At 50.6% G+C, this 13,783-nt stretch overlaps 1 protein-coding gene across 1 annotated transcript; it reads right to left on the bottom strand.

Annotated features, from left to right (window-relative positions):
• Nucleotides 1–1,224: 1,224 nt before the first annotated feature.
• Nucleotides 1,225–8,366, bottom strand: Gfap (glial fibrillary acidic protein). The gene is made up of 9 exons (XM_013031972.1): nucleotides 7,839–8,366; nucleotides 6,488–6,548; nucleotides 6,196–6,291; nucleotides 5,399–5,560; nucleotides 4,724–4,849; nucleotides 4,291–4,511; nucleotides 3,701–3,744; nucleotides 1,910–1,995; nucleotides 1,225–1,278 (listed from the first exon to the last, which is right to left on the bottom strand). Exons 1-9 carry the CDS (start codon nucleotides 8,309–8,311, stop codon nucleotides 1,237–1,239), a joined length of 1,311 nt encoding a protein of 436 aa, XP_012887426.1. The 5' UTR covers nucleotides 8,312–8,366; the 3' UTR covers nucleotides 1,225–1,236.
• Nucleotides 8,367–13,783: the final 5,417 nt, after the last annotated feature.

Here is a 13,783-nt window from a genome sequence, read left to right as displayed (position 1 = left end):
CATCTAGGGTGGAGTCAAGTGCCATGCCTTCAGGCTGCAGGAACACAAGCCAATGTGTTCACTGAACTCACACCCCTATTTCTCTCATTGTAAAGTAGGGTAGAGGAAGTTTTGAATGCAGGTAAGAGTGGATGCAGAGGGTGCTTGGCTTAGTGAAAAGCAGCATCCAGTGGAGAAGCTCACACATGGGGTGGTGTCTTTGCCAGGGTAGAGGGGCAGCAGTTGAAGACAGAGGCCTGAGTAGCCAGGGATTATGCAGTTAGGAAGAGGCTTTGGAAAAGGACACAGCTGTGCCCTGTCCTCTGGACAGCAATCCCCCCCCCTTTCCTGTTTCAGTGTCTTCAAGAGAAAAAGTCACTTCCTTGATTCCCATGACCTGAGGTAACCAATCACTCACACCTGCCCTCTCTGATATCTGGCCTTGTCTTCACAACCACCTCCACTACCAACGTCCCTAGACAGAGGGGGGTGTCCTGGGATTGACCACTTTGTACCCACAGTTAGGGGCCAGCTAACCCCTCTGGTACTCCTCAGCACCTAGCCCTTCTCTACTTACACTAGCCCCCAAGTATTGAAACCCAAGCTGCCATGTGCAACCAAGCTCCCATATGCATATGGACTGGTTCCCAGCATGGCAGCTTGGGGCTGAGATACTTGAACACTCCCCCCCCCCTGTCCCCACCCTGTGGCATCTGGACAGGCCAGAAATTCTGTTGTGACTACTCTATGTATCTAGACTTTCCCCACTTACTCTTGGAGAGATCAGGGTTATTCTTAGGAACTAGCCTCTGGCCAGGACTACCTTGCCTTGGAAGCTCCCCTTTTCATCTGAGGTTTGGCCCCTCCCATCCTCCAACAGCCTGAGGAAACTGGAAGTTTAGTGCCCAGAAACCTCCAGTTCTGGCAACAGTTGCCATAACAACAAGAGGAAGGAGGATGTGATTGGTTAGGTCCCCCTGCCTTGCCCAACTTATCTCTTTTCTCCCTAGTATAATCCAAGCTGTTGACCACCGCCCTCCCCTCTCTAGACTATTCCTTGGGATAAGTGCCTTGTTAGTTGGAGGTGCTGGGTGCTAGGTTGATGCCATCTGGCAGCCTAATGTTGACTGAACTAGGGCAGCAAGCTGGTATAGAGACCTAGAAGAGAAGGGAGGAGTGGGGCAGGGAATCAGATCTGGGGAAATGAGCTATCGTCCCAGGAGGAGCAACTATCCTGCTCCTACTGTGGAGTACTCCTCACATCACATCCTTGTGCTCCTGCTTGGACTCCTTAATGACCTGCAGGAGACAGGAAAGGGGCACAGTTCATAGTTAGGAGCTCACAGCAGACCCCAGTCCCACCGTGCTAGGCTGGGCAAGTCCTCAACTGTCCTAGGTCTTTCTTCTCTTGATAGTAACTATCAGAGCAGGGGGTGGGACACCACTGGCAAAGCATTTAGCACCATGCCTGTCACATCGGAAGCTAATGATATAAGAAGAGTAGCAACTGCTTTTGCTGCTATCTCCACTGGGAATGTGAAGGGGCTGTGGAAATATGTTATCTGTAAGCCCTCATCTCTGAAGCTGTCCCATCCCAAGCTAAAACTACTAAGTGTGTGTGTGTGTGTGTGTGTGTGTGTGTGTGTGTGTGTGTGTGTTTCTGTCTCTCTTTGGCCTGGTCTTGGAGACACCTGAGTCCAGAGGGAGAGAAAGGAATACAGCCTGAGCTGGGACCTTATCAAGGAGCCTAGGTCCCTCTTAGCACCACCAGTGGAGGCGTCGGACAAATGGAATTACATTAAGGTTCCATTGGGCTCCCAGAGTTCCAGGGATGCTCCAGAAAATCAGTGTGCCATTTATGCCCAAGTCCCAGGCTTTCTCCATAGGCCAGCCTCAAGAACTACTAGGGTCACCCAGAGCCTGTCCTCACCTCTCCATCCCGCATCTCCACAGTCTTTACCACGATGTTCCTCTTAAGGTGGCCTTCTGACATTGACTTGGTGTCCAGGCTGGTTTCTGCAGGTGTGAGGAGAGGAGGCCTCTCAGGACACTAGACATCCTCTCCTGAGCCCCACTTTCCCCATCATATATCCACACTATGAGCTCAAGAACCCATTCAAGCCAGCAAGGGAGAGCGTTGGCTCTTCTAAAGGAAAGTGGAGACCCCCCCCCCCGCTCTCGCCCCCACCAAGTACCCAGCAGGGCACATCCTGCTTCTGTCCAGTGCTCTATTATACCTTCTGGTATGACTTTTCCCTGATCTGGCACCTGGCTTCCTGACAACCCAGCACTGCTCCAAGGATGAAGCACACAGGCTTGAGGTCTAGAGGAATAACTCAAGTCCCAGCTTAGCCATGATCAGCCACACTGCTGACGGGCAGACTCATTGATCTCAGGCTGAATTTCCTTATTTGCAAAACAGAGCTGGTGGTATCTACTTCTCTAGGTGGGAGAGAAGAGGCAATTAACTGAAATAAAGTATGTTAAACACCAGGCACATATTAGTGCTCAATACATATGGATCTTGTTCTCCTCTTCCTCACTTTCTACTTTCTCTGTCATTTATCTGGACCCCACTGACCTTTTACTGTCTACCACTTGACAGTGTTACTTCTACCTAGTTAGTCTGGTCAATCTTCTGTTGCTCAGTTAAGTCCTGGGACATGCATGTCTAATGTTCCTAAATATTCTAAGCCAGAAGAGGATTTTTTTCCTTAGTCTAAGACTCATTTGAGAGCCACATACCAGTAAAAAAGTAATTTAGTTTGCCCCCCTTAGAGAGAAAAAATATGACATGTCACACTCACTAATATTTAAAATTAAGAGCAAGGAACATAAAACTTTATTCACTACAAGAGCAGGAGTCTAGAGGGAATGAATCCTCTGGGCTGAATCAGCACCAAGCAGAGCAACAGAACCTTGGAGACAGATGAATCAAGCAAGAGTGAACCTCAAGGGGACTTCCCAGTGACAGAAGAGGTGAGGCAGAGGCTGGCATGTGCCCAGAGGCCCCAGAGCATCTCATCTGAGCTCTCAGGGAAATACTACCTTTAGCATTGACCAGTTCTGCTAGTATAACCTAGTTAACCAGTGCCAGGTCCTGGGCTAGGGTCTGAGGCTCCTGGGCAAAGGAAGCCTAGAAGGAGGAAGCCCAAAAGCGGCATGAGATTTACTCCCTATTGAGCTGGGAAAAGCAATGGCTGAGAGGCAGATAGCTAACCGAGAGTGGGGGCTCCATTTACAATCTGGTGAGCCTGTATGGGTATAACTTGTATTGTGAGCCTTTTGAGATGTCTTGTGACCTTGTGAACTTCCCCTTCTTGGATGCTTTTGCCCCCTGTAGTGAAGAGCAGTTAAAACAAAAGAAGACAAAACATAAAGCACTCAGAAGAGCAGAGTTTACCCAGAACTTGCACAATAAGCCCTGGTTGAGACCTCAATCCACCTCTCCCACCCTCTGGTTTACAGTGGAAAAGGGTGTAAGAAGAGAAATGCAGGATGGGACACAGCAAAACAAGGACAATGACACTCCCCCTACCTACAAATGCTCTGGAAGACTGTGCTCTGGCTAGGAACTCTGCAGTGAGTTATGAAGGACCCCCGTAAAAGCACACACTCCTTTGCCCTCATCGATCCCACACCAGAGCAGCCATAGGCCTGGGGGCGGGGGGTGAAGGGGCATAGAAACCAGCATCTTCCCACAAGGCCCAGCTCTACTGACCTCGGATCTGCAGGTTGGAGAAGGTCTGCACTGGAATGGTGATGCTGGAAGACAGTGGAGGGACAGGGATGATGAGAATGCCTTAGGACATTTCCAAGCCAGGTTCCAGACAGGACAGCAAGCTAACCCCAAGACATTTCAGTGGCTATGAGTCTGACTCCACCCTCAGCTTTCCCCAGTTTCAGTGGATGAGGAACTGCCTGCCAGCAGAGTTTGGTGGAGTAGCGCAGAAGTGTGGGCAATACAAGGGGGTGGGGGAAGGCAGTGGTGAAGAGCCTTCCAAGAAGGCAGACAATACCAATGAGGTAAAGAGAAGTAGGCTAGAGGAGGACTCATCTCCACCACCTTGGCACTTAATATTGGTTGGATCTACTTATGTGGTGCTGAGGAATCGAACCCAGGGCCTCATGCATGCAAGGCAAGCACTCTACCACTGAGCCACCTTCCCAGCCCCTGGTTGGATCTATTTGTCAGACATTTATTGAATACCTACTGTGTGTTAGGCTGGCACAGGGAGCAAGAGGGACTGTAGGAAGAGGCAGCAGGGAGAATTCTAAGGGGAAGGAGCAGGGGCTATGATTAGGCCTCACCGGTTCTCCTCGCCCTCCAGCAGCTTCCTGTAGGTGGCGATCTCAATGTCCAGAGCCAGCTTGACGTTCAGCAGGTCCTGGTACTCCTGCAGATGGCGGGCCATCTCGTCCTTGAGGCTCTGACCTTCCTCTTCCAGCCGGGTGAGGGCCTCCTGGTACCTTGCGGCCTCCCTGGCATGACGCTCCTCCTGCTCTCGCATCTGCCTCTCCAGGGACTCATTCTGCAGAGTGGGGGCAGTGGGCAGGTCCCTTAGGATCCCTGCACCTGGCCAGGATCCCAGGGCCCAGTCCTAGCCCTATGTCCAACTCTGCTAATGTTTTGGAGCCCTGCCCTCAGCCCAATCCCCTTCCCTTTTAGCAACTCCTACAGCAGCAAGTGCCAGCCCCAGCTGGTGGTCTCAAGGCCGTGGGATCCAGCCCTGTCTGTACTCACCACACCACGCAAAGACTCCAGATCACAGGTTAAGGCCTGCAGCTGGCGCCTATAGTCATTGGCCTCGTGCTTGGCCTGTCGGAGCATCTCAGCATTTCTGGCAGCAGCGTCTGTAAGGTCCGCAAACTAAACAGAAGGCTTAGACTAAGAGGAGGGCTGGGTGTTTGTAGGGTTTACATCTGGTGCAGCATGGGCCCACTGGGCAGCATGATCTCTGGGAAATCAGGGAGCTAAGCACTACCCCAGCTCACCCCAAGGATGCTGGCTGGGATTATTCCCAGAGACGGTGAATGGACAGAAGGACTGTAGTCACTACTACTGGGCCTTGACCCCTTGCACAGCACCTGGGCACACTGGATGAACAGTGTCACAGAATCCAGAACATAATCATGGGTAGCTCCATCCTTGGGACTGAGCCTTGTCCCTCCCCACTGTGGAGAGTGGGTCCCCCAGCTTTGGGGGAGACCTTCACATGCATCAGGCAGTACCCTATTCAGACTGGCTTCAGCTTGTGTTGCTAATACCTGAGCTGGATCCCTGGGCTCCCTTTTCTTCCTCTACCTCTCCCTTTTCTACCTCCCAACCCTTGAGGCTTCATTGTCCTCTGGGGATGCCATTCCCTCTTCTTTTCCTGGCTAGGATCTATCTGTCCAGCTGAGCTCAAGGCAGGGCTACCTTGGACCGGTACCACTCCTCTGCCTCCTGCATGTTGCTGGTCGCCACAGCCTCGTACTGTGTGCGAATCTCTCTCAGGGCTGCTGTGAGGTCTGGCTTGGCCACATCCATCTCCACGTGGATCTGCTGTCGGGCCAGCTGCTCCTGAAGTTCCTGCACCTCCTGGAAGGGAGAGAAGGGATGGCAGGGTTCCAGGCAAGGCTCTGCCAACATCTTCACATCTTCTCTTCTGCTTGCACTTCATCCATGGGTGTTGGTCCAGGAAAGAGAGGCAGCCCTTGCTGGAGGAAGTGCATGCCCAGGCTAAGGGGTGTGGGAAAAGGAATTTGGGAACTTCATGGCATCCTCATCCAGAGATGGATGGGCAGGAGCCAGGTGCTTCTTGTGGGCACCCAGGTTCCTCAGGATCATAGATTATGAAGCCAGGGCCTGAACAGATGGCAGGAATGGAGTCAGTTACTATGTGACCTTAATGCCCTGTAACCCCTCCGGGCCTCAGCATCCTCTGTGAAAGAGGATAGTAGGAAGGATTCCTGTCTTACAGGGCTGATGTGAAAGAACAATTGAGGCTACAAGGTACATGGGGTACCATCTGTGTGAACTTCCCCAGGAGTTGGGGATGCTCTGTACTCTCTCTCCTCATTCATTCATTCATTTGTTCATTCGTTCATTCTGTCTCTCAGTTTCTATCTGCCAATCTCTTTCTCTACTTTTGTCTCTGAGTAAATCTGTCTAAGTGTCTGTCTGTCTCAGCTGAGTCTGTGTGTTGGGCTTCCCTCCCCCTGTCCTGGCCTTACCTCCTCATGGATCTTCTTCAAGAATCGGATCTCTTCCTCCAGTGACTCAGTCTTCCTCTCCAGATCCAGACGGGCCAAGGTGGCTTCATCTGCTTCCTGGAGCACAAGGGGACATTGGGCTGCTCTGACCCCAGCCACCTCTTCTTCCCCATTCCCCAGCCTTGCCTTACCCCTCCTTCTGGGGAGGAGGCTCTGAGGAGTAGCTTCAGAGAGCTAGGTTTGGGAGGATGTTTGGGTAGGCTGCCATCAACCCTTTTCTCCCCTCCCTGCCCCTTCCCTCCACCTCTCTGACCTGTCTATATGCAGCCAGGTTGTTCTCAGCCTCCAGCCTCAGGTTGGTTTCATCCTGGAGCCTAGGATGGTAGATAGAACACATTCCTGGGTCCAAGCTTTCCTGAAGACTCCTAGATCCCTACCCCATTCTCCCTGGATGTGGCTGTCACAGAGACCCCTGGTAGCTGGTACAGTGGCAAAAGCATTGAAGGCCAGGAGGGTCCTAGACAGGGGCATTGTTTGGAAGGGTGAGCAGATAAGGGCTTTTGCCTTAACTCATTACTAAGAGTCTTATCGGGGTTGGTGCACCTGTTCCTGCTCATACAGGCACATCTACCACCTTACATTTGCATCCACAGACACACACACATTCTCTCCTCTGTCTCTCTCTGTCTCTGTCTCGCTCTGTCTCTGTCTCTCTGTCTCTGCATTTCTCTTTCTCTCCTGCACCACTGACTACATGCACTTGCCCGCCACTCAGCCCCTGGGGGGTTTCCTCTGAGTCCCTAGTCACACTACCTGGGGAGATGGATTTTATTATGATCTCTGCCTCACAACTTGTATAAGTCAGAGACTTTTTCATGGACTTTCCTGTCTGGGCTAGCTTTGAATCACCATCCTCAGATCTCAGCCTCCTGAGTAGCTAAGGTTACAGGTGTGAGCTATCAGTGCCCAGCACCCTGCCTACTCTTTTCCTCACCTCCTTGACTTCCAAATCTCAGTTGCTTGCAGATACCAACCTTCTCTTGCCACCTTCTTTTTCTTCTTATTTATTTTTTCAGTCATGGGGCTTGAACTCTGGGCCTGGGTACTGTCCCTGAGCTCTTCAGCTCAAGGCTAGCATTCTACCACTTGGGCCATAGCACCACTTCTGGTTTCCTGATGGTTAATTGGAGATAAGAGACTCACAGCTTTTCTTGCCCGGGCTGGCTTTGAACCATGATTCTCAGATCTCAGCCTCGTGAACAGCTAGAATTACAGGCATGAGCCACCAGTGCCCGGCTTTGCCACCTTCTTATATATGGATCTAGGCTCAAAATAGATAATACCCCCTTCCAAATATTCATTCACACTATTCGTGAATGAAACGTAAAGCCCCTGGTCACTAGGGCCCTGACTGCTCCAACAGCCTTCCCTAGGTATTGAGAGTACTCTGTTACCTAGCCCAAGATATTTGTGAATGAGATCCCTGAGGCTCTGGGCCTCCTCCTGGTCTTTCTATCATGTTGGAGGGCAAGGGCAGCTCCCCACTTCCCAGAGGTGGGGAGACCCAGGCCGAGTACGAGCCCAAAGATGTAGTCCCATCCGCACTCCCTCTCAGGGACTCTGGTTCTCTGGTAAAAGGCCCTTTTCCCTGCCCCCCTCCTCACTTCTGCCTCAGGATGCCCAGGTCCTGTTCCAGATTGTCTCTCTCCACTTCAAGCCGAGCATTGTTGGCAGTAAGTTGATCAAGCCGCAGCCGAAGCTCCCGAAGCTCAGCCTGGTAGACATCAGCCAGCTTGGTGGGCTCCTTGGCCCGCAGCTGGTTCAGCTCAGCAGCCAGTGCCTTGTTTTGTTGTTCTAAAAACCGAACCTTCTCAATGTAGCTGGCAAAGCGATCATTGAGCTCCATCATCTCAGCCCGCTCACTGGCCCGGGTCTCCTTGAAGCCGGCATTGAGTGCCCCGGCCAGGGAGAAGTCCACTCGAGCTGGGAGTGGAGAAGACATTCGAGCCAGGGGGACCCTGGGGCAGGAACTCAAGCGGAGACCGGCACTTAGGCGGTGGCTGGGACCCAGGCCCCTGACTACCATTTCTGAGGAGGTGTAGGAGCGCCGAGCAGAAGTGACATGTCTCCGTTCCATCCTGCCCTGTCTCTCTCCTGGCTCCTGAGATGAGAGGACTTTATGGAGGAGTGGGCTGGACCTGCAGTGCCTGGGCTGCCTGGCAACGGCTTCTGGCATATCCTGAGGGGGTGTGGCTGAGCTGTAGTTCCACCATGGGGAGAGCTTTTCTCACCCCACTGAGGTCACTGAGTCCAGTCAGGGCTTCCTAGTATATCAGCCTGGCCAGAGGCAGGAAGTGCCTGGAGTCCAGACCACTGAGCAAGGAGACCCTCTCCCTAGGAAGCTGGGTCAAGAAAAGGCTCTGGATGACTTCTCAGAGCCCATAATAAGCCACGGTGCACAGGCCTTCTCGATGGAAGGAATTTGCTAAAGAAAACCAACCTGTGCCCTGTCTCAGAAAACAATTGATTTTCTCATTTCCTGTTTAGTCTCACTCCCTACTTTTTTGTGCCCATACTGTGATTTGAACACAGGCCTCACTCTTGCTTTTTTGTTGTTGTTGTTGTTGAAGACTGGCTCTCCACCACTTGAGCCACCCTCCAGGAGTCCCACTCCTACTGGACACAGATGGCCTGCATTGTTACCTTCTCCCCAGTCCTGAAATTCTGGTATGGGAGGCTAGGATTGGTCCCCAGCCCTCTCTCCTGCAGGTCAACCAAGACCTCTGCATGTCGGGGTGACAGAAGGAATATGTGGAAGTCCTCATAAGAGAACAGAACTTCTCCCTGGCTACTGTTTGTCCCCTCATCCACTTTGCTGGGCCACCCCTCCCCTGTGCCTGGCCTCCCTGTTTCCCTTCCTGGAAACTGGGTCTGACAGCTCCACCAAGTAGTAACGAATGAGTTGGCTGTGCTGGCTAAAATCTTTGTTCCTGCAGCACCCTGTCTCCCTGGCCACCCCTCACTCTCCATAGAGATTTATATCTTTCCAGTTCCCACACATCAGGCTGTTGGGGAGAGGTGGGTCTGGGAGTCGATGAACTGCTGGGTTCAAGTGCTGGGAGGGAGAGTGTCTGAGGACTTCAGGTCCATCCATCTCCATCCATTCTGATCCCACCCAGGAGCTTAAGTCATCTGTGTCTTTGGACTTCTGGGAAGCAGATGTCCCTGCTTTCCTCCCCTTGACTCCCCCACACTCCCCCTACTTCCTTCTGCCTCTCACTGCCCATACTTGGGCTCCTGATCTCTACTCCCAGGCACTTGCTGAATAGAGCCTTGTTCTCCAGCGCCAGTGAGGGCGCCATACAGCAAGGGCAGCCCCCAGGGGGGGCTGTACTGCTTTTATCTTAAGATGTCAGGATGTCAGGCCAGGGTACAGTGCAAGCCCCTTGCTCAATGGACTTCTCAGAAATATCTGAGAGGGGGCTAGAGAGTAGAGGGGAATCAGGCTGTGTGCCCACCCCTGACCATTGTGTCTGTGCCAAGGTGAGTCATTCTGTGGGCACAAGGAGGAGGCTCCAAGGGGTGGCCGGTCCAGTGCCGCCAAGTCTCTAGCTTTCAGACACCTCCCCAGCTCTCAAATCAGCTTAGGCACCCTGAGCTCCTTCCATCATTTCGTCACCCCAACTCCACACCAGGGACACATTCTTCATTGGGACATGCAGTGAGTCATCTGCTGAGGTAGCCCCCATCCCCAGCAGAGCCCGCTGTAGAGAGGGATGCAAGCACTGATGAGGTGAGGGGCATCTTGGGGAGGAGACCTCAGTGGCTTTTTTCCCCTCAAGACTGGTACTCTACCACTTGAGTCACAGCTCCACTTCTGTCTTTTTGCTGGTTAGCTGAAGAGTCTCGCAAACCAGATGCTGGTGGCTCATGACTGTAATCCTAGCTACTCAAGAGGCTGAGATCTGAGAATCACAGTTCAAACTAGTGTGGGCAGGAAAGTCTATGAGACTCTTACCTTCAGTAAACTATTCAGAAAAAGCTGGAAGTGTTGCTGTGGCTCAAGTGCTAGAGACCTAACCTTGGGCAAAAGAAACTCAGGGACTGAGCCAAACTGAGTTCAAGCCCCAGGATTGGCAAAAAACAAAACAAAATCTTAGTCACAGATTTTTCTGCCTGGGGCTGACTTGGAAACATGATCCTTGATCTCAGCCTCCTGAGCAGCTAGGATTCAGTATAAGCTACTAATGGCCCCAGCTTCCCAGTGATTTTTGTTCCTGCTGTGGATTAGGAGGCTGAGGAGGGATAGGGAATTCAAAGGAAGAGAAAGACTGGGATCCAGCCTTTGCCTCAAGCCAAATCTCTGGCAAGAGTGGCTGACCCTGCCAGGTTGTCCAACAGGAAACTGTAATAGCCAGATGCCTGTAGATTGTCTTACTTATACATTTATTGTAGAAAGACCAGAAAATTCAAAATAAGGAACACAAATAATTAGCCATAATTTTGCCACATGGAGATAAACATTACAGACTTTTTCTATATATATAAACTCATTTTTTTCAGAATAAGCTCATGCTGTACAAACGATTTTGTAATTTGTTTTTTAACTCAACAATATGTTGTGACCATCTTTCCATATCAATATTTATCTACATCATCATTTTAACAGCTGCATGGTTTTCCACTATATGCATTCATTTAACTAAGCCCTGTTGAACAGTTTTTCCTTCCCTCCCCCATCCCCGCAATGTGTGTGTGTGTGTGTGCTCACCTCTGTTCTTTTGCTATTTCCCTACCTATCTCTCTGACTGTGTCTGTCTCCTTCTAAACCACACTCATGCACATCTACCCCAGGCAGACAAAGCCAATAGAGCAAGGCAGGCCCTCAGTCTCTATCCCAACTCCCATCCTCCTAGCCTGCTTCCAGCTCTGAGGTACATCTTCCTGCTTCACAACTGGAAGTTCCAAATGTCAAAACTCTCAAACTCGTTGACTTCTAGATCCCATAGCAAGTGCCATAGAAATAAGATGCCTGGACACCTCTCCACAAAGCTTGCAGCCATGCTGTGTCCTGCTGGGACAAGATGGTATCCTTGTGCTCCTCTCCTATGTCAAAATCTAATGGATGATCTCATTTTCAGGGTAAAGCTCAAATTCCTCCTAGGACAGATGAATTCCACTTCTGTCCTCAACTTACACAGGAGGTGCCTTGTGTTTTCTAAAGATGCCAACCTCTAATTCAAGTGGCCACATTACCACTTGGATGTTTCCTTCTAGCTCTTCTGTAACAACTGCTACTTATTCAGTACCTGGCATGGCCCAGTGGTAAAAAACTGGGCAAAGATGAAGAGGGTTTGAATCTCTTGGCTGGTCCTTAGATACCACCATCTATCCCTTGGAGCTTCCTGAGGAAGGGAACTGAGTCCCGGGGCCACTAGATGGCAGTGCTCAGCTGCCCAGGCCTGGCCATTACCACGGCTTGGAGGGAGAAAGCCAAAACCAGGTTTCTAGCATGTGCTGGATTTTTTTTTTCTTTATTTTTGCCAGTGCTGGGGCTTGAACTGAGGGTCTGGGCACTGTCCCCGAGTTTCTTTTGCTCAAGACTAGCACTCTACTACTTGAGGCACAGAGCCATTTTTACAATTTCTCCATATCTGTTTATGTGGTACTGAGGAATCGAACCCAGGGCTTCATGCATGCTAGGCAAGCACTCTACCACTAAGACATACTCCCCGCCCTGTGATGGGTTTTCTTAAGTTCACTTTTTTCTTTTCTCTTTTTTTGGCTCCAGAACTGATGCTTGAACTCAAGGCCTGGGTACTGTTCCTTAGTTTTTTCACTCAAGGATAGCACTCTACCACTTGAACCAAAGTTCCATTTCTGGCTTTTTGGTGGTTAATTGGAGAGAAGAGTCTCATGGACTTTGCTGCCAGGGCTGGCTTTGAACTATGATCCTCCGATCTTAGGCTCCTGAGCAGCTAGGATTACAGGCCTTCTTTGTCTCCTTGCCTGACTGGGTCCCTCCCAGGAGAAGTAGAGATGAACTATGGCCTTGGATGGAGGACAGAACTGGTGGATGGAGGACAGAACTGGTGGATGGCTTGCTAGTTCCAACACAGCAGCCTTCCAATTGGACAGGATGGGTCAAAGAATGCACTGGAGGGGAGCCTTCTTGAGCAAAAGAAACTTGGGGACGGTGCCCAGGCCCTGATTTCAAGCTCTAGGACTGGGAGAGAGAAAGGAAGGAAGGAAGGAAGGAAGGAAGGAAGGAAGGAAGGAAGGAAGGAAGGAAGGAAGGAAGGAAAAGAAAAAAGAAACAGAAAGAGAGAAAGGAAAGAAAGAAAAAGAAAGAAAAGAAGGAAGAAAAAGAAAAAAAGACTAGAATGCTTGATAAGAAATATACTCATTATCTTGCCTATGTAATTGTAACCCCTCTGTACAGTATGTTCACAATAAAATAAAAGAAAAAAGAAAGAGAAAGAAAGGAAGGAAGGAAGGAAGAAAGAAAGGAAGGAAGGAAGGAAGGAAGGAAGAAAGAGAAAGAAAGAAAAGGGAAAGAAAGAAAAAGGGAAATAAGAAAAAGGGAAAAAAGAAAAAGAAAAAGAAAAAGGGAAAAAAGAAAAAGGGAAATAAGAAAAAGGGAAAAAAGTAAAAGGGAAAGAAGAAAAAGAAAAAGAGGGGATCCTTTAGTTCCCATGCCCCTGGGATGACTCTGGTCCCTGCAACCCATAACCCTCATCTCAGAATCCCTCTTCACAAAAGCATGCAGGGAGAGAAGATAATCATGATCTAAATTCTAGCTGGAAACCAGAATTCCCTCAACACCTCTTTCCCAAAGAAAGGATTATTGCTGAGAAACCTAAGTACAGATAAGCAGGGCTTTGGGGCAGGACTCCTGAGTTAGTAACTGCCAATGAGACTCCCTAGTATAGTAAAAATGCCCTGTGGCAGACAAGCTAAAGCCTGGGTGTAGGGAGAGCTCAGAGAGAAAGCCCAATCTCTCCCCCTTGATAGGTGCCAACATTGACAGACAGAAGTGGCCTATGCTTAGGTGACAGGCACAGGTGCCTCCCTACTGCTTGAATGAAACGCCTCTGTGTGTTCAGCTCTTTGGCACAGAGCCTGATTTTGTGAATTGGTCAGAAATTGGTACCCCGTGGTGGAACCCAGCATGAATTGTGGGGGCCAGCAAGGAAGTGCCAAGGGTTTGGGGAGAGAGAGGGGCAAGGGAAAGGACTTCTTATGGAAGTCGAATGAAGTTAGGACCAGGCAGGGAGAGGGGGCATCAGGCCAGGATGGACCCACACTAGATAGGGGAAGCATTGATTGCCATGTCTTGTGAATGACTCTCTGTGAAAGAAGGATCCAATCTCAGAGCCTCATCACCCACAGAATTCAGCTGGGAGCTGGCTGTCAGCTTGCTACTGCCCTCAGCCCCTATCAGCTTCCCACAAAGTGGGGGCCGGCCAGGCTGCCACTGGCTGGTGGAACGCCACACAGCAAGCTCTCAGCCCAACCTCCCATGACTGGGGGCAGAAGCCACACGTGCTAACTCCAACACTGTCTTTGTACATTTAATGGGTCACCCGAGAGCACCATTTTGCACCAT

Source organism: Dipodomys ordii, unplaced genomic scaffold, assembly GCF_000151885.1.
Source record: "Dipodomys ordii isolate 6190 unplaced genomic scaffold, Dord_2.0 Scaffold147, whole genome shotgun sequence".
NCBI classification, from domain to species: domain Eukaryota; kingdom Metazoa; phylum Chordata; class Mammalia; order Rodentia; family Heteromyidae; genus Dipodomys; species Dipodomys ordii.
The sequence above is the reverse complement of the archived record's forward strand: the minus strand, read 5'-3'. Positions and strand labels throughout refer to the sequence as shown.